The 25022-nt window shown below is 41.9% G+C and overlaps 1 protein-coding gene across 8 annotated transcripts in view; it reads right to left on the bottom strand.

Annotated features, from left to right (window-relative positions):
* The window catches only part of TTC7A (tetratricopeptide repeat domain 7A), a 185641-nt gene that overhangs the window by 125997 nt on the left and 34622 nt on the right, over positions 1 to 25022 (bottom strand). For all 8 annotated transcript variants that reach the window (XM_030036155.1, XM_030036156.1, XM_030036158.2 and 5 more), the window contains 5 exons: positions 23821 to 23978; positions 23326 to 23389; positions 13180 to 13317; positions 12658 to 12741; positions 899 to 1003 (listed from right to left, as the gene is read on the bottom strand). In XM_030036155.1, coding sequence (XP_029892015.1) covers positions 899 to 1003; positions 12658 to 12741; positions 13180 to 13317; positions 23326 to 23389; positions 23821 to 23978 — 549 coding nt within the window. The remainder of the gene's footprint in view (positions 1 to 898; positions 1004 to 12657; positions 12742 to 13179; positions 13318 to 23325; positions 23390 to 23820; positions 23979 to 25022) is intronic.

Raw genomic sequence — 25022 nt, 5'->3', positions numbered from 1 at the left:
AAGATTTTTCCTAGAACAAGATACTTCCCAGTTTTTGCTGACTCACATAGAAGCTTAACCATTATAGTTTGAACAGTATAGTTCATTCAAAAACATACATAACCAGATCTCCTTGCTGATGGTGGTATAAACTGATACAACTCAATTAAGTTTAGCTGAATACCAACGTTCACCAGATAGGGATGTAGAAGATGGGGAGGCAGGGGGTAGGGAGCACAACAGCAGCAAATCTAGCCTCTACAGCTTTTCACCAAAATCTGGGCAGATTCTTCTGGTATTTTCTTTCATGCTTTCTTGCATCTTTGTTTTACTTACATTAGCAATTATAAGCCTTCACTGACTGCAGGGACACCTCGCGGTGAGGACAGGTGAAAACAGCAGGCTGCCATTCAATTAATTAAACCAAGCAGCAAAAGACAAGAGAGATGTTTCTGTTCCTTGGGATAATCAGAATTTCACAGGCACAGACTTCCACTCCCACTCTGCTTCTGGGGCATATATTAACACACCCAGAACAGAAAACACTGACACAGCAACTTCAAGAACAAAGGACTGAGTCGTCCAGCAGACCTGAACTGTCCAACAGTCAACTTATAATTATTAACTATTTTGTCTTCCAGTGGCTACAAAAGTGCCCAATTCAACTTGACACTCAGTTGAAGCAGCAGTCCCCAGAATGGCTGTTACGGCTTTCCCCCATCCTCCTTTGTTTAATGTGCCAGCAAAATGCATTTCAGTGACTCACTGCAAAATTTCTTCCTGGGATTTTCATTTTTTATAAGGCATGCATATGTGTACGATTTTTAACAGGATTCCCTTTCTCCCTATTGCAACTACACTATGGCACTGTCTCTGCAGCACCTGATCCATTACCTAAGAATTGTATCAGCTTGCTTACCCAGTGCAGTGACCCAATGCAGACCTTGGCAGCCAGAAGAGGAACGGTGGGATCTGTAGGTCGCAGTTTAGCACACTCTTTGAGCACTGACACAGCATATGCTGACTGGAGGAGGAGGAGGGGGAGAGAGGAGGAGGAAATAAAAAAGGCTGATTAGACAATGCTGTTACAGAGTACAAGCAAGATATTTCAGTGAAATGTACAAAGAAGTGTCATGAAGTAAAGAATCATGTCAGCAACAAGTTAGCAACTGTATACCCACCTCCACACACAGACACATGTGTGTGCAGATGCGCAAGCAAACACATACTCTTCCCACGCTCAAAAGAAACATGCCAAAGAACCAGCCCTGGCTGTGCACTTTAAACAGTTTTCCTCGGCTGTTAATGCACTGGTTATTTTAACTCTGCCCTCCCAATTCACAAGAATTCTGCTATAGTTTTCCTTGCACACAACCATCTTCCAGCAAGCCAGAAAAGATCATAAAGAGCTTATCCTCCAGTACGTTAACATTTTAGGCCAACTCTACTCAGAGAGAGGTTTGGGCAGCTAAAGTAATCTGCTCTGTAGGTTGTTTTGTGTCTTCTCCAGTTTCAGAGTATACAAGAATACAACTGGGATCCCACCATACAAAGGGTGGAGCAAGCAACTGCAGAGCAATACACTTGTTCAGTGGGTGGTCCGAGTAGCATGTGTTAGAAAGAAAGCCCATGAAACCCTTGCTGTCTTTCTGGTGTAAGTTTACCATTAATGAATGATGTTTAGCAGATTCTAGCACAACTGCAAGATTAGCAGTTACATAGCCCCTTTGATTCAATAAGCTCTACATACATTGCTTTTTACAGAACATATTCATGGCTGCCATGTTTCAGGTTTAAAGAAGGAGATGAGGAAAGCTCTGGTCTGAGATGCTGGTGAGAAGGTCTGGTCAGCCAATGAGGAGGTGACAGAAGATGCCCTGTCACACTCTCCCAGACCACCCCACCTGGACCACAGTTTCTTTCATATTTCCAACCCTCCTCACTACTGATCCCCCCAAATTCTCTCATCCTTGAGCTCAAGGGGAAGTTTTCTTCTTTCAGAATTTCTCCTTACATGCCCCATTCCTCCCAAACTCTTCCACACACAGGCCTCTCTCACTCAGCATTCCCTCTCAGAAGCACATTAAAAAGTCATGGCCTTTCCATATTACAGGAGTGCAGCAACAGAAGCTTGCAGAGTCAAACCAACTGCTATTCGTATCAAGTCCTAGGCATCTCCTCCTGACCCTGACCCCCAGGGGCTCTCCCCACCAGAGCTCTGACCAGCACAGGCAGCTGGGTCTGGTGTCTGCTCCAATCCCCCACAGCCCCGCACCGCAGCTTCATGCTCCCACCAGCCATCAGCACTTCCCCTCCCTCACACCATACCAAAACAGGCTGCGCTGGCCACCTCCTTTCTCCACAGAACTGAAGGTCCACTTCTTATGGGATTCAAAAGCCTGGATGGGAATTTGCTTGGAAGGGAGCCTGGCAAAAGGGAAAACCGGATGTACAGCAGTCCTGCCCGTGCTAAGGCAAAGACAGGTTTCATAACCAAAGATGCAAGGTCTGCAGCAGTGGAGAGCAAACCCTCCTGCTTGAAAAGCTTGGGTACCTGCTGTGTAGTCTGAAGAGCAACAGTGTGCCCTACATTCTCCAGGCTGCTCCCACCTACCTAGATCATCAGGTATCATCAATAAAAGTAAGGAAATATTTGCTATTTTACAATTCCAAATGCACAATTTGCCTAAATCCAGAAGGAAGCTTGTCTCAGAGCAAAGATGTGAATCAATAAACTTTGTGCTAGAGCTTAAACCATTACCTCACCCCTCTCAGAAACGAAGACTTGGGTAATTCAACCCTGAGGTACAGGAACAAACACATCGCTGCGCTCTGCTGTCATGAGGTGACTAGCATCCCTCAGAATGAGCCTCCCTGACTCTTATTTGTTCAGAACAAGTAGTGTCTTAGGTTTTAATGGCATCTTATTCCTCTCTCTCACAGAACACTACCTGCACTGTAGGCAGCTAGTATTCCCAGTAGCACTGCTGGATGTGTTGGAAATGCAAGCATAACCCCAAGGGTCCTAGCCTGGCACATCATCTTCCTGCCTTCCTGCCTATATTGCAGCCCCACAGGTGTTTCCAGACAAGAGAAATCTGAAGAGCAGAGCAGGACAACATGCACCTTGCTGGTCAGTGTATCTGCAGCCGAACCCCCCCAACCCTTGTCATCTCACCATGCAAAAGTGAACTGAAAAGGTCAGGCATGTAAAAGACCGTACACTGTCCAGTGCCAACACTTTCGGAAACAGATACAAATTGAGCCCGGTGGTGGTTTCTCAGCTCCCCATCAGCAGCACGACTGCAGGGAAAGCAAGAGGCACCTGGGAGCTGGTGACAGCTGCCTGACAGGCCAGCACAGTCAGCACTAGCACAAACCAGAGCAGCGAGAGGCCTGTCCTAATTTGGGCCACAGCTGTAGGACCTTCCAGGGTCTACACCAAAAGAGAAGCGATACAACCCTCTTCCTTGCCAATTTCTCTTGAACTCTGCTCCCTCCCTGTCTGCAGCCTGTCCACTGAGTAAAGCTAGTCCTCAGGACAAGCCAACCCTGCAGACTCCAATAGCCTCAAACTGCAGAGCGCTTCTCATATCTGTCCTGGGGCAACTGCAAAACAGTGAAAACTGAATGCTGCAAAGCAGAAAGTCCCACCCTGTGCCTACACCCAAACACCTCATGCATGGAGTCACTTTATCACATGCACTCAGGAGCTTCATGGATTTACAGAGCGAGAGCCACAGTTTCCACACTGCTACTAAAACATTTACAAAGTTATGTCATTTTAAAGAACTTTATAAAATTTGCAATTAAACATATGGAGCAGAAGTGGTTTTAGAAACAGGGTGACATAAAGCCTTTCTCCCCACCCGTGTTCTAAAAAATTCAAGACATCTATATAATTTCACCTTGAAAACTTTACTCAGCAGAAATCATATATAGATGATGAAAACATTAGCCAATATCCCACTCCCATAGTGACCTTACTTAGGGGAGACTGGTGTGACATATAATATCAAGGTGTTTTAAAGATATTAATTACAGACATTAATAGGCAGGGAACAAGTATCATCCACTCAGTATTGAATACAGATGGCATTGGTTTGTAAAAATATTTAATATGAAACAGTGTTTGTGTAACATTGAAATAATCTGATAATTAAAATATACATATTCTTTCACTTAGCGTGGGTGGACCAAGCAGCCAAGCACATTGTTTGTGAGATTCACTGCAAGGCAATAATAATTAGATTTATTGGTAAGGCATGTTTTGAGAAGAGCAGAGCTTAAACTCCAAGTGAGTGCATGCTTCCTACTCATAATTCCGAACTTCAGAGCCAGGCTTTAAGTTCTTTCTGTTAGCTTGCTAATTGCTGGATTATAACAACTGCACTGGAACCAGTTCCCAAGGATTTCAGAAAGCTAGGGATTTGCCTCTGGGTCTCATTTGCCCTCTTTCTGGGAAAAAGGCTTTTAAGTCCCCCCAAACACACACAAACCCGTTAAACAGATATGGTTTAAAGAAATGGCAAGCTTGCCAACAGCTACTCCATGGGGGTTTCAACTTTGTTTATGGGAGGTCTAACGTAGGAGTTCTCAGCCTTGGGATCCTCATCAGGTTTAAGCAGATTCATGACCATCCTCCCTTTGTTAGGACCAACAAAGCACAGAGCTCAAATCAGGTTATAGAGTGAAAACACTGCTTTGATGGGAATGTTCAGCCAACACCAAAAAAAAAAAAAGGTGAAATGTGTAAGGGGCTTAAGAACTTCCATTACCTGAGTTGGGCATCTCCATCCTCCACATACCAACAATTCTGTGTTTTTTGCAATTGAGACAAGGAACAACACAGCACTACTGTTCCATATTTAAATCCAGTAAAGCTGGATTTAAATCCAGGAAGCTGGTTTTCTCTGTCTTCATCCCCTAATCTACTTGCATACAGTATTTTTCTTCTGCAGAGATCACAAACATGCTCAACAATAATTTATGAAAAGAAAATTAGGAAAGGCAGTTTCTGGGAAGTAGCAAGCAATACTGACAAATGGCTGCTTTCAATACAGACTTCCAAAAAAGCTCTATGTACCACATCCAACATGGGGGTGGCACTTCTCGATCTGCAGCAAGAAATCACAAGGAAGCTATGGGGAAGGATGGAGAGGACACCTTCCCCTAAGTAATTAAAGCAGCCACGGTTTTGAATCCTATAAGGGAGTAAAATGTAAAGAAAAACTTCTATCCAAATATAAAACATAACTCCCATTCCTCATTTACTAATTATATAATGAAGCATGCAAACATACTCCTCAAAGATGCTTGCACGAGCTACACAGAATGAAGAATAGTCTACAGTTAATTCTTTTCCTTACTTTTCCAAAAGACTCAAGAGATCTTGCTATCAATTACAGTAAACACATAGATGCTGCCCAAATGCTGGTTTTTCTAGCTCACTCCAACACAATTTTCATTCTTTCCCCTCTTCTCTCCCACCATACCAAAGCAACAAAAGAAGGACGTCAGAGATTTGCTTCATATTTAGAAGATAAAGAAACCACAAATCTAAGTAAAAGGAAGAAGAACTCCCAGTCAGTAAATCACGCCAGGCAGACTTGACACACCACAAACAGTTGCTCTTCTCTTGTAAAGGTTCCAAAAACCTTTCTACTTTTTTGCTTCTTTGCTAATACTTTTCAGCCAGAGGGAAAAATGTTCCTCAAGGTGGTGGTTTTGGTAGACAGCCTCATTCCCAATTCACTGGGCAGTTTAGTACACAGATAAATCTCCACAACTACTACTGTTTTATTTCTAGCATCATTCTGTCTGATTTTAAAAACTGCACTATTTCAAAGGGATTGTGGGGAAGCAGGGGGGGAATCCTTCATCATTATGCAAGAGTCAGTATTCCCTGTATCCTGGGATTCACAGCCATCTAGCTATAAATGACCTTGAACCAACACAGGAAGATAACAGAGTGAGCCAGCAACTGAGAACTCTAGAATTAGTTGTTTTGGTGTTAGCTTTCCACTGAATTTCTAGGTTTCTGTGAATCCCTCAGCATGAACATTATTCCCCTAAGACATTTACTTCTCTCAACACAGGGACCAATTCTCCCCCTTTTCTTTTACCTTATGTTTAGCAAATTAGAGCATTGGAGTTGACCAGCTTCAAATACTCACTTCTAAAAGCACCTCTTAAATTCTAAGATCTGTAAGCATAACTTTGTCCTTGCTAATGTGACAGACACCCCACTTCACACATCCTGTCAAGAAAAGAGAGTTAAGCCTGAAGGCAATTATATAGCCCACCTAGGTATTCTGCTCAACAGTCAGGCATCTTTGGAAATTTCCATTTTTTGTACTATCTACAGCACACAGGCACACCCCCTTCTAATCTTTCTTTTGCACCAAAGGAAACCAAACTATTGAATATCCCCTAGGTAGCTGACCTTTGTAACAGGATCTTTAACCAATGAATGTTCAATATTTTAACTTCCATTCCCTAGCAATGCTATTTAAGGAGCCATCCGAGGTCTCTGTTGCTCCCAAGGTTCCTGCCTGCAACGCAAAAAGAAATGTACTCTTTTTTTATGCCAGTTGCCTAGCAACTAGCCTAAGCTTTTGCAAGGAAACCAACAGAAGGAACAGCCTAAATCATAAAATTTGTCTGCTGTTGCTGCAGAATTATGTACTAAATATATTTAGAACTTTCCTTCTAAAATTCTGGAAAGCTGTATGTTTGGCAGTACAGGCATGGCTGAGTCAAACTTGAAGCTCCTCAAAGCTGTTAGAGACATCTGCTTTTGCTGCACTGTTTAAATAAGGGGAACTATTCCTTTTCTTGGGTGCAACACAGATATAAGCAGCTCAGACATTAGTTTGTCATTATTTGACTATGACCAGTATGTATCAGCAACTTGCACAGGGCTCCAAAATCAGACTTCATGTCTGCATAAGACTGGTTTCAAACCCCTAAAAATGCTGCCAGCACAAGCCCTGGGCAGGGCTGCAGTATCTCCAACTGCTGAGCAGCCAAGGGGAGCACAGTGACACTGCACGATTAGCTCTGAGAAGAGCTGGAGCCTACTCCCCCAGAAAAACAGCTGAATGACAGATGCCAAGAAGGATGTGATTATTTCCCTTTGTATAACACCAGACACGTCCTGAAGTGGTATGTTATTAAGAAAACCATTCAGGTAGACAAGCATGACTCTTTCTTCCTCTTTGCCTTAAAGATGAACAAACATAAAGTATAAGAGCAGAGAGGAGCATTTTGTGTAGTTGAAAGCAGCTTTATCTGCCTAGTTTTGCAAGGTACCATGCTTGGAGCTTAAATCCCCCTACTGCCAGCCTATCTTATCTCTATGGCAATGTTGACCACTGTTCCTAGGCTAGCAGGGGCTGGGGGAGGATCAGCACCAATGCAGTTGTTTCTAAGGTCATGCAATTGCTGTCCTAAAGGCAAGCACTGGGCTGAAGATGTTCTGTCAACACTGGACAAGAGGGGCTGGACAGCTGTGTGCCAGGCACCCCCAGGAACACATAACCACCATTAGCAATCCCAGCACAGGGCCTGCTGAACATAGCCCTTGCCTCCAAGTAACTGCTTCCAGCTCCACTGGGCTCTCACAGAGGCTCTTCCCCACAGCCCCTTTAATTGGTCCTGAGCTCTTCCTTTACACACTTTTTGCTGCACTTCATCCCCTAAATGAGTGAACAGGGTGAGGGCTAAGAGCGGATTACCCTCTCCTAGCAGATGCTTCACACCTCCCTCAGCTGGCCTGAGACTGTAACACTCCTCACTCCTCCTCTCAAGCAACACACATCCTAAAGCTTTTAATTCACTAACCAAGTTGTGTTGTGGGTTTTTTGGGGGCAGAAACATTAAATATGAGCATGAAAATGGTTTTATGCACTGCGTACGCTAATAATAATAACAAACATCTACTGGACATGAGAGATCAGTGTAAGACTGCTGCTAGTTGAATGGCTCAATTAGGGTACCCAGCACTTTTAGACTAAGTAGACTCAGTGTTCACAGAATAATTTCACAGCTATCCTTGAAAAATCCCTCCCTCACTACCCTTCGGAAAATGGCACATCATTGTCACTAAATAGAAATCTTGTCTCCTTGGTTGGTAGGTAGAAGAGAGGCATCAATGTTGCTTCACATTGTTCAAGGCAAATCAGTTTATCATTCCCTTAAGCAGTATGACAGGTAAAAGACGACACACATGATCCAGATCTAGAAGACTTTCTGAAGTACTGTCAATTTAAACTAGAGCCCAATCCCACAATGCACTTGAGTCTCTACTCCCAGATAGCTCCAGTGACACTTTGGGACACCCAGGCTGGGTCCTGTGTGAGGCTGTTAGGTGTGGAAGGGGACAGAAACCTGAATGAGGTAACATGTAACTGATCCAACTGGTCCAAGGCCAGGGAAATGCTTGCAAGTGCACAGGGGCCCTATTTCACATCCCTTGTGCTTGCAACATATCACCTAGACACTATGACAATTTTGCCTCCAACTTCAGATACGTTGGTAGAGCTACCCTAGTCTGCAGGAGTGCTGTGTGCAGGTAATATCCACGACCTCCAGTGGAAACTGTTTAGCTGAAAAGCAGCAGCAGAGAAGTCTGCCCCAAACAGCTGTCTCTCTCTTCACTACTGTGAAGACTACAAAGTCTCCTCTACTCTGTAAATAAGACTTTGGTCCTTCCTTTTCCCCATTCTGCTGAATACAGGTCACTTTTTCAAAATCTTGAGACAAGCAGATGCAACCTACTGCACTCGTTTTACTCTGGCAGCAGGACTCATCTCATTGCCTGAGGACTCTGCCAGATGGCATCCAGCTATCATACCACTTGCCACTCAGACTCCAGCTTATCGATGCATGGCAGAGCCAGGGAGCTGCTGTGCCCACTCAGCCTCTGGCTGTTGTATTACCACATCACAAAGGTTATTATCAGTAGAAGCAACTTAAAGCATTCAGTTTTCCAGCACCAGTTCAGAAGAACAGGGGTGCTGCATTAGACCGATTTAAACCTTTCTCTTGCATATCCAGAACTGCACTTGGTGACAAAGGACATCTCTCACTATGTCTTTGCCATTGTCTAGGCTTTCCCAGCATTTCGTCTAAAATTGCCTACAAAAGTCTTTTGAATTTCATGGAGGATTTTAATCGTTTAAATAAACATGCTCCTTTTGTTCAGAAAACATACAGCTCGGTACACATGCATTCCTGAGAATGGGTTAAAAAACAACCAGACCACACCATCTTTCTCATTATGCAAGTTGTTGAGAAGCACAGGAAAGTGAAATTGCTGTCACTCCATTGTTTCCAGCTTAAGTGGATAGAAGACAGACAGGAAGGTTATGCTTCTCTGAGCTTTTTCATTCACTGTTTTATGAAGCCCTAAGGCCTCACTTGCTCTGTAAGAACTTACTGAAATGATATGCCTATTTTTGTTAAGACACACGCTTTTTAGAATAATGTGTAAACTCAAGCCTACATACAGTAATGAGCCTAGGTGGCTGGCTTGACATTCAGACTGATCACTTGTGAAAAATGACAGTCACCATTTGGCAATTTTTTGGCTGGCAGAGGAAGAAAACAGTTTGAAATTCAACTTGATCGACGTAACCTGAAGATGATGAATACACAAAAAAAAAGTAACACCAGTCAAATGCAGTGTAGAATAGAGGGCAAGATAGGATTTTGCAGCACTTTTAAGGTCAGAGTTTGCAAATCCTAAAAACGTGTTAAAAAGAGAGACCAAAGCTTCCAGCGTTTACAGGTTGATAAAACTGTTCCTGTTGTACCCAGGATTTATGAGCATGATTTGCTGTACTGCAGAACAAGTAACACTGCAGGATGTGAGATTTCATTACCAAGAAATGAGATCAGGATTTGGCTGTGACTGAGACAGGTGAAAACAGATCTTTTACCTATAAAAGCTCAAGTGTACTCTGCATTCTGCAGTCTAGACAGACCACACTGTTTTCTCATCAGTTCTTTCTGCTAGACTGGAGCACTTACTTTTAAATGACCTCTGTCCTGCTATCAAGCTGCGAAGCAATGTAACAATGTAAGCCACATCTCCCATTAGCAAGATGACGCATTGCAGAGTATACGTCAGGAATCCTCAGAGAATACTTTGGGATTAGAAGTGAAATACTGCACAGATGGGATTGTTGGGTAAGGGAATTCCCTCTGCCCCATATAGGGCTCAGAACATTTAGAGCTTTTACATCAATAGGCAAGATCAGGCCATTTTACCTTGTAAATATTTAAAGTACAGGCAAAAAGACATAACATACTTGAAAATCTGAAAAGATAGAACAGTTACAGAGATACAGATACTTGTATTGCTCTTTTTTCTCGAAAGTACCAAATATTCAGTGACTTCTAGGGAAGGTGAGGAGGTATGCAAACATATAATGACAAGGACAGAGTTCTCATGCAAACTGTTAGAAGCTAAAGATCAGGCCACATTTCCCTCCTCCATACTAATCTAAGATTGAACCACAATTATGCTCTGGATACACTCACTCTCTCAGCCATCAGCAGTTAAAATCTAGATTTGCTCTACGGCAGATTACTAGAGCTATAGTATTGTCTGCTGTTGAGAAACAGGTTACATAACCTGTAAAGCCAATAAAGCTCCCAGACAAGTCCTGTGTTCACGGGAAGATGCTGCGCCTTTCCATCATAGCCAATCTAGCCATTGTTGTCCTCAGTATCAAGAGATCAGGTATCCAGAGGATTTGCAAAGGCACAGAGGGCAACAACGTGCTAATGCCAGCTGAATGCCAAAGGGAGGCAGACCTGACTTGTAAACCCCCCACCTGACATAGGCCAGTGCAAGGTATTAGCACCATGGCGCCAAGCTCACTGTTAAAGTATTCCACCAGTAGCTTCGTGTTTCCCTATACATGATTGAGTCTAGCCATAGTTTCCATGCTTGGAATTGGATTTTGAAATGCCTGTACTGAACTCCTACAGGAATCTGTGAGCCTCTTTCTCACTAAACATCTCCATTCAGCTCCCTGCTGATCTAATATGCTTTGTCAAATTTTGGTATCTTCTTTGGGTTATAACAGATCTAGCCGATTTATGAGATAACTGGAGTCCCAGAACAGAGTCAGAGTTTGCAAGGTCCCACGAAGTACACCCCTGGTGATTTACTCTGGGGTCACTACTGACCGCTATTTGCCTAGGGTGTTCCACAGACCCCCAGTGATGCAGGCTCCACACAGCCTCCACAGGGAATCTTTTTCCAGTGTACCACTATCCTTATTTTTTGGCCTCTTAATAGGAAACATGAACTTGTGTTGCTGCAACTGGAAGCTGTCACATCTTGTCCTACCCACCACAGACAAGATTAACCCCTTCTTTTAAGAGCTTTTGAAGACTTGTTTCTCTTGGACTTCCTTCTCCCTTTTAAGGTAAAAAAAAAAAAAAAAAATTTCCAATTCTTTCAATCTTTCCACAGTCCTGCTTATTATACCCTTAGCTGTCCATGATGCTCTTTATTAAACTTTCACTGGTTGTTCTGCAATTTTCTTGAAGTATAATGCATAACAACAGACAGTCTTCCAAGATAAGGCTTTGCCTATGCTCACAGAAGTGACGGAATCCCTTCAGACATCTTTGAAGCTTTGCTGCCACTTATACATCACAAGATGACAACTTCTTTGCAAAAGCATACCACTGTATATTCATCTGCCATTTCCATGCCAAAGATACTGTTTCCAACTCAGCTTATAGCCATAAAAGGCCAGTACTTACCATTTGGCAGATGACTGCTAATTGGTGGTGTCTGCCCAGTTCCACATGGATTCCCCTACACTCCACGGGCATGGAACATAGGACCATATTAAGTGGTCTGCTACCACACAGCATTAATTTGCTCACACCTCCTAAAAGCATAGGTGGGGACCCCCAGAATGAACAGGCTAAATTTTGTAGCATCCATATTTCCTGCATGAAGTCTACTCTTTTAAGACTAATAAAGAAAAGCTCCTGCTGTCTCTGTCTACCTTTTGCAATCAGACTTCAGCCATCTCAGTGGTTAACTGGTAACTTTGACAAATACTACACTAATTTAAAAAAAAAAAACAACAAAACCAAACACAAACTTATGCTAAAACACATGCCATTGCAAACATTCACACATCATTTCATATTCTACAGTATCTTTTGCACCAAGCACTTCAAAAATATTAATCCTTGCAAGCTCCCTATGAAAAAGCATTAACATTTCCTTGATCAGACGGAGAAACCACAGCTTAAAGAGAGGTTAACTCAACTGCCCAAAGACAGAGTTGATGACAGTTGTAGACATCAGTATCTTTCTTATACGAAGCACATTTATGTTGAAACCTGCAGAGAATGGACAACTGTATAATGCTTTTCAATCCACAGCTATGTAAAAAAATCTGTTTTCTCCTTGATAGTGAGAAGCAAACACTACATGGAGAGAATGGTACTTAATACCAAATGCACACACCTGATCACAAAGTGCAATCAGAGTCTAAAAGGAGAGCACTGTCCTTCCACGTACCTGTCTGGTGGGACCTACCACCACAAAATACATGACTGTACTCATTCAAACAAGTAAGCTAGATACACTCTGCCAGAGGAAAACATGCCCTTTAAGTCCTTTGGTTTGAACCTTACCTTTCCACAAGCCACCATGGACAGGGCAAGCTGGTACCAGAGGTGAAATTCATCAAATGCAAACTTCATGGCTCTCTCCAAGCACTGAGAAATAAATGTTGGGAGAAATATCAGGCTTTTTTTTTTTTCTAATATCTTTTGTCAAGACTGCCACTTGCCTCAGTAGTCAAATCAGGGAAAACAATCTGTTGCGGCCCAGGGCCCAAGTGATTTTTTTTTTTTTTTTTTAATGTTTTGGGGTTTTTTTAACGACATCATTTTCCTCTTCTCAGTTAATGGGCCTTGTTAGCATACACCATCACTTCAAATGACAGCCACTTTGTTCAAGTGACTACACATAAATTATTTTAATGTCTCAAACAGTTCTGTGTACATTTCTGGCCTGTGCTGCCATAGGTCTGTAGCTATTTCTACTAACTGCCAACTAGCATGCTTCATTTTTACCTTCCCCAACAAATTAATGCAAAGAGGGGCTTTGCTTGCACATTTCCAGTGGAAGTTTCAGCAGAAGCCAGGAGGTACCTCAGAAAGCATGACATACTGCCCTCTTCTGCCCAGCGTGATACTGAGGAGGTCATAGACTGCAGAAGCATCCCGGAGGCTGATAGCTCGGTCATCCTGCTGGTCTGGGGCTCGGCTGATCACTGCATCCCGGTTTGCCTGGGCAGACAAAAATGAAGCATCAGACACCAAAAGAGCAAGGGAGAACCGACCCCTCCAGAGGGATTTCCACCCATCATCCATGACATTTTGTTTAAAATAATCTCGAGATTCATAAGGAAGGTGTTTCCACAGAGATACTTTTTATCTACATGAAGCAAACTCAAGAAGATAGCTGTACATACAGAAAGGAACTGCTAGGAATACCTCATCTGGATTTGTTTCACAGAATTAGAGCATTAGGAAACAGACCTACCAAGTCCCATTTCCTCAATAATTAAAAATTCAAGGCCATCCTTAAACCACATTCCTTACTACTTCAGTTGTCTGCAACTGTGATAACTGCTTCCACAGTTGATACTTTACCTTCTGTGTCTGCACTTGACTTCTTCCCAATAGCATGTGGTTTTGTTCTTTTCTGCTACACACTTTTTATTTTTTAATTTAAGCAGGTTGCCTTAGTAATCAGATTTGCCTGTCATCAGTTTAATGCAATTAGAGGTCTGGGCAACACAATACCAAATAATTTTTTTTTTTTAAATAATCTTATAAGTGTTAATGTTGCATAATCTATCAGTGCATTGCTCAGCCTAGATCAAAAAGAAATATTACTTTTGACAGAAGATGATCAGTCTAGCTATTTGTGAGGATGTCCCAAAATACCATATGCCATAGACTCAGATTTACCTCAAGATCCCAGCCTCTCTGTTTTCTGAGCACAAAGAGGGAGATTTCAATCCCAGGGTAAACAGGAAAGTCCCTCTGATTTCCGAACACAGAGGACTTCACCCAGACTGCCTAACCTCTGAGAGAGGCAGTGCTGGATGCCACTGAGTGCTGGCACTGACTGATAGCACAGATTCAGCTGAGGAGCCCAGGGCAGTGTAAGGGGTGCAACATCAGACATTCAGGTCTAGACATTTTAAAGATCAGAAAAATGAAGAAGATTGCCAGCAGTTTCACCTGGGGCAAAGGCCAACAAGTGTTTTCTCCCTGAAGCAGGTAGGTTATGAGATTTATTTTATAATATTTACTGCTATAATCTTACATCTATTTCTTTCTAATTGTAGGGAGATTTTTTTTTTCCTAAAAAGTTTAAACATGGGAATTAAGTGAAATAAAAATTTCCAGAATATGCAGCCTGTAAAGCCCACGCATATCTCACTATGATTAAACTGCAACTGTTTCATCATGATATTACCTGTGTAATGCCCAGTTCCAAGCACTCTTCATCACAGCCTCCAGCCAAGACAGCAAACACAATTACTGACTACTAACACAATCACAACCAAGAGCTAAATGGAGACTGCAGTTAAAGGCAAACTGACAGGTCAGACTCAGTCTAGTGTTTGCACAAATAAACTTACACCAACTCTTGTAGCCACAAAAGTATTTTTCTTTTTCATGTTATTGCAAAAGATGTAATTTGTGATTTAAAAATAGTTCAGAGCAATAGGTTGCATGAGAGAATGAAACCAACTTCAAAGAGAAAATCCTGCAACCAGAGTACAAATGCATAGCTCATCTACCTTTATTCGCAGAACTAACAAATAAAAATTAAAAAAAAAAAAAAAAAAAAAAAAAAAGATGTTTAAGGTCTGTTTGGATTTAACCCAAGACTGCTACTTTAAAAGAAAAAAAGGAGTTAAAGTAAAGGCATATACAAAACAATTCTGGGATTGCTACTTCAGAAAGTTAAAGACAAAGCATATACAGAATGATCCTTATTGCGGAGTGAATCCTCCTACATATATACAATGGCATTAACAATTTTTTCTGCACCTGTTACATTGTTATGACAATTGTTTGTAGAAAATAGCTACTGAGATAGCACCACCATGCTCTGTAATCCCATCATCAACCTCCAATTAGAGTCAGCTATAGCTTGATGGGTTTTTGGGTATCCATCTAGTACCAAGCTATGATTTTTTATGATTTTTAAGTTCATGCATTAGGAGAGACAGAAAACTAATCAGAATTGGTGAGTGCCCATTAACATCTGCTAACAGATATTGGTACTAGAAGGAAGAACATGCCCAAATCCTGCAATAAGTAGGAATGAGAGACATATTACAAGGATGCAACATTCTAAAATTGCAGTCATACTGAACATACTGTACGTATCGTACTTTACCTAAGCAGAGAGCAGTTAAAAACAACTTATGCATAGGCATGACTAATATTCTTTCCAAGAAGGTCATAAACCTGCTTATCTTGTTCAAGCTTTCACATCTCAAAGCCATAGAAGGTCTCTGCAATCTATTGCTCTCTATACTTGCATGCATTAAAGTTGCCACTGAGCAAATTCATCACTTCTGTCCCACCATTTTTGTTAATACAGAACCTATTTCCAATTGCTAATTCCAGCTGCTAAAAAAAAAAAAAAAAAAAAAATCAAAAAGTTCCTGCATTATCACAGAGATACAAAAAAACCCAAACAATACCAAAAGATGCAAACCTCATACCAAACTGACTGAACAGTAGCAAGAACATGGAGTGCGTCTAACACGGTAATGTAAATCCTCATCCCAAGGCTCAAGGTATCACTTACTATTGCAGTGTTACATACGGGCGGGTGGAGAAGGGAATGTGAATCACTATTTCTAGAAACCCACTCAGGGAAATTGGCATGTTTCTGTGGCCTGCCTGTCACAGAAGGACAGGTACCATGACCCAGACCACCATTAACCAATATTTTTTTGTCTTTACCTGTTTGGTTTTGTAAACTTCAGTTTGGCAGTGAGAAATCCTGACAGTTGCTGGTAAGTACAGCTGCAAAGTAGTTGTAGAGTTACTGCAACGCAGCATACACCGATTCTGTTGGATGGGGAATTTTACTTACTGAAGTGTACACAGAGAGAGAGATACTTCATTTTGTATTTGAGAATGCATAAATTCTAAGCCATTTATTCCAACATTTTTTCAATACTTGTGTTTCTATTGCTTCAGACCACTAATTTTTCTGAACACAAGTGGAAGAAGGGTTATTTGTAGAAGACTGATCTCCAAACAGTGTATCAATAACATAAGCAGCAACTCCCAATTTGTCCTACGGCATTACTTCCTCCTCCTCCACTATAAGCAGCAGTAAAACATAGCTACAAATACATTTTCAGCACCTCCAGCATGACTCTTCCCTTTAAGCTGTTCCTATTGCCACCCAGACACGCCTCACAGCACACAAGCAGGATGGAGAGAGATGGTGAGTCACACCATTAAAAGAAGAGAACCTCTGTTCAAGGCTGTTGTGTGGGATGGAGAAGGTCACTAATGCAACTAACAGGAGTTTCACCATCAGGAGTTAGTATAACTTGCATTATACATACGAGCAAGAATACACAGTCAATGCCCCTTTGAGGTACTCTTAGGTAATGGAGCAACCCAGAGACGCATTGCATTTCGGGATGCATTAGACACCAGTAGCTGTGCATGCAGGTGGCTCAGACATGACACCAATCCTATCTGGGGAGAGAAGACACATCCTGTAGTCAGCCCAGACTGAGCAGCACACAGGATAGCAAGCACCTTCAGCCCTCCCTTTCCGCAGCCCAGGGACACAGCCTGTCTGCAGGCCACACACATCCAAAAGGCTCCAGCACAGGCTGGTACCCCCGAGCTGACCCAGCACTCAGCCATTGTGATGTCTCTGTATCATGCCTGAAGCCCAACTCAGGTGTTCAACCTGACCAGCCACAGAACCACCTGGGGCTCAGCAGGGCTTTTTAGGTCTGTCTTCAGACCCATGCTGGCTCTGACAGCAGGGAAGAGATCTGCCTTTCTGGGGATCTGCAATTTAACTATGGACTCTGCTGAGCTACAGACAGCTTGTATCTTCCTATCTACATAGACAATATACTTACCTGCAAACTAGATAAGTCACCTATCCACAGAGGATTTGCTGTACATCAATGACCCTGATAATTACAGCTTATTTATAGCATGTTTATTACATGTAGAAAGGAAAAGAGCCAAAGCAAATCCAAACAGCCATTACTTCAGCAGGTATTACACACGCAGTTACGCTGTAGAAAATAAAATTTTACCACAGTACAAAGATGTGCTTCTTAATAAAATGCCAAGCAATCATATGAATTACAATAGAACATATTCCATGCAGCAGTCCCTTCTCACAGCAATTAGCTATGAAGTATCCTTTAACTGCTCACTTTGAAACATGGCTCCCCCTGGTTTGTTGTTTTTTTTTTCCAAAGAAGAAAAAGAAAGCAATTAAAATCTTTAATGAGTGCCTGCTGCCTGCCCCCTAATTCATGGGCATTCTAATGTTCAACTTGTGTCTTTTCATAATAGACATAATTGCCAGATCCACTGCAACCCATCTATACAGAATGGCAGCATGTTTTACACAGTGTACTGTAATAATGTAATTGGTGTGATTCAATACTAGCATTAAGAGAGAAAAAACAAATGCCACATGTATAAGATTGACAACAAGCCTCTGAAATCATGCAATTGATGCCTCTACTGCTAAGAGTTGGGAAATATTTAGCCCATATCCTTTGGGTCTCCATTCTGGCTGTTTTGCCAGTACTGCCAACAAAATGAATGAATTCTTCGCAATGGCAAGGACCCATTCACATGGAAGAGGGTATGGACTTTTCACTTAAGTTATTGACAATCTCTACACAGCACTTGAAGTTTCCCCTCGCTAACATATTAAAAAAAAAATATTCAGGGTTGACTGCAATGCTGCTGTGAAAATGGGAAGCAGGTAGAACAGGGAGGAAATACCATACCCCATCCGCTCCCAAAACTCCTGTTACAGAGATACCACGACTTGCTCCACTTCAGACCAGAAGCACAGCGAATGAAAACTTACTGCCTTGTGAACTGTGTGGCATCCATCTCATTTCTGGTAAGCAACAGAGCACAAGTCACTGGTACCCCATTCAGACATCTCAGCAAAATAGCCCATTATTATTGGTTATCAAATATGACCATATAGATATATCTTATCTCTCACCAGGTATATTTTAATGTCTTGTGCTGTAGCAGAACTAATTCTGGAAACATCACAGAAAGCAAGACAGACATATGCCCCCCCAGCCAAAACAGCCCAACAACCCTACACAAAAGGAAGAGAGGGGAAGAAAGTAATGAAGTTTGTTTATGGATACTGTCTTGGGTAACAGTGTCATATATTTGCTATCAATAATCAGCATTTAGAAAGCTATCTTCCAACAATTTGCATCCTCCTTCCAAGTTTGGAAACAAGACTTCCTACTGCAAAACAGAAGAAAAAAGCTCTCTACCCTGTCTCCAGCAACTCATATTAGAACTATTTATTCAAGAGGCGATTAACAGAGGTGGTGTATTTCCCACTGGAAACATTTGCTATTGAAAGTGCACAACTGTGATTTGGCAGGATCCAACAGAGCAGGCAATCCTGTCCCCAGTTGTCTCTTTCAGCTGCCATAGTCCAATAGCCCTCAATAAAATACTGATGATGGTCATCCAGCTGTTGTATCATCACTAGGTTTGGTGTCATTAAAAAAAAAAAAAAAAAAAAAAAATCCTACAAAAGCAACATGAGATTCTTCTCCTTCACCAACCCATTTTTTGGGCAGCATTATTTTATAAAGCTAGGAACTGTTGAGCTAACAGATTTTAATTATGTCTGTGCTTAAAAATACATGGGTTTAATATTATTCTGTTAAAGGCATGCTCACAGCCATGAGTTTGCTTTCACCAGTAAAAAGAGAAGGACAAGTCCCAGTATCTTACTTTCCCCCTTACCATCTGTTCAGTGCTCTCAGGCGCTCCAAGGTCAAATCGCCTTTAAGGATTCAAATCAGAGATAAGATGGGGATGACATTTCTAATCTTTGTTACACAGGCACAGAATTTATTAGTTTTGGATACAAGGAGCTTCATTTCCAGTATGAGTGAAGTGAACACAGAGCCAAAAAAAAAAAAATTCACGTTACCTGGTATGGTTGGTGGGCGGCATCAGCCAGAATCCCCAGTTGTAAGAGCCAGCATTGCCAGGGCTGAATAAAGGGATTTTAGACTGTACGTTGGACCTCAGATTCAAGAAGGGAATGTTTCTAAGTGCAAAGAACTTTTTTTACCTCAAAAATAAACAAAAATTAATAGAAAGCGTTCCATTCCTGGCTCTGAGAAACTTCTGGCTAACTTTAAGGGGAAGTGCAGTCAACTCAGAATACTCCTGAGAATGGTTATTAAAATAAACAAAACTGCAGCTAAGGGTTAGTCCTGCCAAGCCTGCCCTGCCTACACTCTGCAGCACAAAGCACCAGAGTCCCCGATGGTGGAATCGGGGCCATTCCCACTGATAGCATGATGCAGAGAAACCACACTGCAGCAAGTCACAATACGCCCTCAGTTCTCCCCACAAACATAGTGCCACTGGTTTTGATGGGTTAAATGCAGTAAGAAGGAGGACTAGTGGTTTAAAAATAGGCCAGTCCATTTTTTCCAACATGTGATGGGAACACATCATTCTACCACAGCCTGAGCTTGTAAAGGCCGTCACCAGCTGGCCTTCTCCTTGGTCTGAGGAAGAGCATTTTCCTCCTCTCACAAATGCAGCCCATCCATACCATAGCTCAGGCTATGCATAAGGAATGAGGATTTAGCCAAGAGGCCACAACCCCCCACTAAAGGCAGTCCTGCCTGTAGTAATCTTCAGGCTGCCTGATTTTGTTTCACTAGATTCCTTCACGAGAACTCTACAGCCAACCACCGTGACTAAATAACAGCTGGCATGGAGGAGGAGCACTTGCCAAACTCAACAACTGGGATGCCTTAGCTTATGAAAATAGGTTCCCATTTTCAACAGGAGAGAAAGAATACAGAAGGCAACTCAGGAGAGTATAGGGAGGAAACAGGCCCCAGACTTTCACTGTAAGTGTTAATATAACCACAGAAACATCTTCAAAGCTATGGAAGAGGCTTTCTGGCCATCTGAAAATCTTTTACATACTTAGGCTCAGAGGCAGAGTGAGTGAAATACTGAAGGAACCCTTAATTACCCCTTTAGAAGATACTCTCATTTCATCCCACCAGAATATGCAAAGTGACTCCCTTCCAATGTGAGTTAAAGGAATAAGAAGAAAAGCTGGGGCAGCATCCCAAGCCAGAACCCAGCACCACTAAGAGCCACAGAAGGCTTGCTGAGTAGGGTCTGGCTCACAACACCTTAAAGGCAATTTCTTTTCTCCCTTTCCCCCTTACAGGAACAGTTCTTGTAACCCCCATAACATCTTCTGGGGAGTTGCACAGATCCTGGTGAAGTAGGTGTTAACTTCACCTTAGGAAGGCAAGACAAACAGAAAAACAGAGTGAATTTCAGCAGCAAACTACCTAGCACTGATCTACTCCCTCCCTGTATGGCTGGGGTGGGGGGGGGGCGGGGAAGGTGTTCTAGATATATACTTCTTGAAAAAGCTACCATGTCTCCTTTTCATCAAATGTATCACATATTTACTTTGAGGTTCTCTGATGATTTACACTCCTCCCCAGTACATCTTTGCTCTGTGTCCCCTTCACATGCTGACAATTCTTCCGGCCCTCCTCCCCCTCGTTTTTTTCCCCTTGAGCTCATTTTGGAGTGGCAAAAGTCAGGAACAGGCATGTGGAGCAGCTGTTTGGCGTTACGGTCCTGCAAAAGAGTTATAATGGCATGGTTGCTCTTTTGTCTCTTTAAAAATCAGGCAGAAAAAGTACTTTTCTAGTGAGTTTTGCTCTGACAGAGCAACCAAAGTGTCAGAGAAGCTGGAGAGCTCCCAGCAACCCAACCTAATTCTGTACTTCTGTTCTAAGAGCTCCATCACTGTAAATACTGGAAGAACGCCTAATCCAGCCAAAATCCACGGAACACCAACCACGTTGCTTACTGGCCTACAGAAACATATCATTATCACTTGCCACTGACACTCTTGCCAGGAAGGAAAATCTGCTTTATTCAGTTGTCAACATTATATCATTAGGGAGACCTCAACGGGAAATCTGCTTCTTGTTAACTCATTTTCCATGAGCTTCAGCAAGTTTTAAAAAATAAAACAAAAAACTTCAAACAACAAACCTGTACATAAGAAAACTCAATAGCCTACAACAAAGCTGTCACGGAAAAGGTGTCTCATGTCATAAATTAAACAAAATTGCCCCTTCTTAGTACCATAACAGCAGAACTACAGGAAAATATTTATAGATTGCAAACCTATGTAAGAATCAGATTTCTCCCTCTGTTCCTTCACTTAGGAAGCACATTCCTGTGGTTCCTAAGTGTATTTCTGTACACAACTATATTTCTATACACTTGTCCTGTATTTTTGTTAAAACAATAAACTCATGGCAAGCCTATTGCTAATGCAAGAGGAAGGCTCAGATGTTCCATTTCCCAAAAAGCAGAAAGACAGTTATGGTTCCTGCAGTGCTCTACTACAGGATCTTCAAGTGCTTTATATGCAGCAGCTCAAAATGCCTTGCATCTGCTTCCAGAAAGTTCCCATATATAGAAGACAGCACGTAAGCAAACACAAGCTTACTTATTTAACTTTGAAGTCAGCACAGCAGTCCAGTTCCTATCAACAGCATTTTCACACTGCTTCATCCATAACTTAGTTATAGGACCAGTTCGCCATTTTACACACCATCAGCTAAAACAGGGATAACTTTCATGCCCCTCAGCAGAACAAGAGTAGAGTTCAAGGTCCCACAAGCCCTTTCTTACTGCAAGCCCAGTCCCAGAAAAGGCTGCAGCAGCCAGTACTGTCGCTGCTCCAGACCCCTGATCCTCCTCCTGCTTGGATTAGCCCTGACAAGCCACATTGACCTGTGTTCTTCAGATTTTAATAGAAGTGCATGTGGTGCTCTACAAGCCCTCACTCCTGGAGTCTCCACTTCCAATTATAAAAAGCCCTTCTAACTGCAGAAGAGCCCCTGAAAACACAAAGCAGATGTACTGTGGAGGCTTAACCTAGAAAGCACTAAAAAGCAGGAAGTATAGTAACATTGAGATGTATGTAATTTTTAAGTCAATTTAGTATTTTTGGGTGGTTCCACCTCTTGAATTTTTCCCCAAATTTTAAAAGCAAACAATGTTAAATTGCCATATTCTGAAGAAGTTTGCAGGAAAGGGGAAGGACTTGAGCCAGAAGAATCAGACAAATTAAAACTGAAGGAAGCAGAAACCAAAACAAAGTTTCCACAGTATCTCTTTTCAACTTGTCTGAAAGCTGTTTAAAAGTTCCTAAGAGGGTCATTGATGCTCTAAGGTTTTCAAATCTCACTTTAGGCTACAAGTGACCACCCAGTATTTAAAGCAATGTAACTTTCCTTACATATTTTCTATATGGTTGCGTCTTCTCAGAAGATGAAAATGATCAAAGGTTACCATGCAGTTTTCCATGCAGTTTTTCTCCACCTTCTTCCCTTCCTCTTAAAGGGATTCTTTTTAAGCAACTGATGTTACAAATAGAAGAAATCTGATTATTTCACTGTAGTTCATTATGGATGTTTCTGCATGTGACAAAACTCCCTGTATCATCAGCATCAGAAACTGCCAAAGATCATTCAGGACTGAAACAGCTAAAATATTATCCCTGCAGACTAAGGAATGTAATCAGGATATTGTATCCTGCAAATGCCAAACAGCAGGTACCACCATCATGCCTAGCTTTAGGTAAGGCTCCCTTCCTCTCATTCTTGATCCATAAATCCACACAGATGTTTTGAATGGAACCATCTGTCTACTGACAATGTATCTGGATGTCAGAACCTGCATGAAGCTATGGTGAATGCAGTCACTTCCTCTTCTTGACAATTCCCAAACCCCTTCACTGACGTTCCATTTAATAAAAGCAGTGTCACTAATAAAGGAATAAATAGCATTTCCTGTTCAGCAGCTGAATCCTTGCTTCTGTTTATCTAAGGAAGATTCTGTACATAAAACCAACCAGAAGACTTGACACGGAAACGCTAGATATTCCTTTGTGCTGTTAGTATTACAAGCTCATTTTTGGCTTACCATGGATTCACTGATTAAGAGGAGAAGAAGAGCCTCTTCTACGTTGTCTTGAGGGCAGTATGCACTGAAAGACAGAACACATTTTTTCTGAGGAAGGTCGAGAGTTATCCTGTCAGCCTCCTTCTCATTTCACAAGAGAAGCAGTAACTTGAAACATCTCATATATAATTCATTTGCTAGACAATACCTTCTTCTGCAGGTTCACACAATTAAAAGCTCTGCAATATATCCTAGATGAGCTATACTGAGCCATAAAGAGATTATTTCCATTTCATAGCAAAGACAGCTATTTGGTTGGATTTTCTGCCTTCCTGGGAAAAAAATCAAACACTCAAGGTTTAATGTTTTATTTTCTAGCAGGCCTTTTGATGGGAAGTTAAAAACAAGAGCACACAAAACTACTACATGAATCGCTGACATAATTAGCAGTATTGAAGAATGTTCAAACACTATCCTTCTTCCTGCCAATAAACTGAAATAAAAAAGAATGCTTACTTCTCTTCTGTGTACAGCTCAGGCCTCCGACAAAGACTGCTAACATAAGACTGATCTTCCTTGTTCATGAACTCAGGAAGCAGATCAGATAAAGGGCTCCAGTAACAGTCTTCACTGAGGGAATGGAGAAGTACTTGGGCTAGCTGTTTGGCTGCAGTCTAGAGATCAATGAGCAGTACAGAAAAAAGACGTATTAGTGAAGCCTTGTCCAACACAAAAGATTCAACCTTCCCCATGTTCCACCTTGGGAAGGAGATGTACCAACAACATGACAGTACCACTTTTCAGAAAGTTAGAGTAGCTAAAACACCTGCTAAGAAGTTTACAGCACTGGCAGTTTCTGCCCTCGTCTGAAAAGGCCAGCCTTCTGCATTTACATGGTCTTGCTGCAATGCTGTAAGAAAAAAGTATCAAAAAGGCCTGACAGCAAGGGACGCTTTGGTGAATGAAGACAACTGACTGACATACAGACCGCTGAGATAATCTCACAAATGTTACTATATTAGAGTACGATGGCACTTCCTGCATTCTCAGCCTCAGAATTTTGTATGGAAGTCCCAGCCCAGAGGCTACTTCTGTAATAGGTTTAAAAGATCAACCCTTTATCTGTTAGTATCACTCTTCCTGCAGACTTTTATAGCTCCATCTCAATACTGCTGCTCTTTTTTTATTGCAATAACGGAGGGAGGGGAGAAGAGGGTTAGGAACTTTATATTGAGACAGCAACATCATATGCACTTTTTTGACCATCGAGTGGCCAAGGATCCTTCAATACTTGCTTTCTGGTTCATACGCATAGCTGGCAAGCTGGGCCCAAAAGGGGGCAAGTTAACTTGACTTTGCAAAACTATTTTTGGCATTTATCCTTGTTTCCCACCCAACAAATCTCTAATTTTTTGCACTATAAATAGATGAACATGCAAACAAGCACAGAGACATCAAAATGGGTGGTATCTTCTGTGAATTCTAAGCAGCACAGCACTCTAAGCTGTAAAGTAAATACTGCACAGAACAGAGGCACACTGAAACTTCAGCCCTTCTGTCCTAACACTTGTAAATATTATTTTGGAACTTCTCTGACTACTGCATATGTATTTTATATGCAATTTACACTTTGGGATGTGTTACGAGGCCACCAAGAGTCATTTTGTTTTAAATACAAGGACAGGTACGATTGATAAACTGAAGCATTACTCCGCTTG

This window comes from Aquila chrysaetos, chromosome 13, assembly GCF_900496995.4.
Source record: "Aquila chrysaetos chrysaetos chromosome 13, bAquChr1.4, whole genome shotgun sequence".
NCBI classification, from domain to species: domain Eukaryota; kingdom Metazoa; phylum Chordata; class Aves; order Accipitriformes; family Accipitridae; genus Aquila; species Aquila chrysaetos.
The sequence above is the reverse complement of the archived record's forward strand: the minus strand, read 5'-3'. Positions and strand labels throughout refer to the sequence as shown.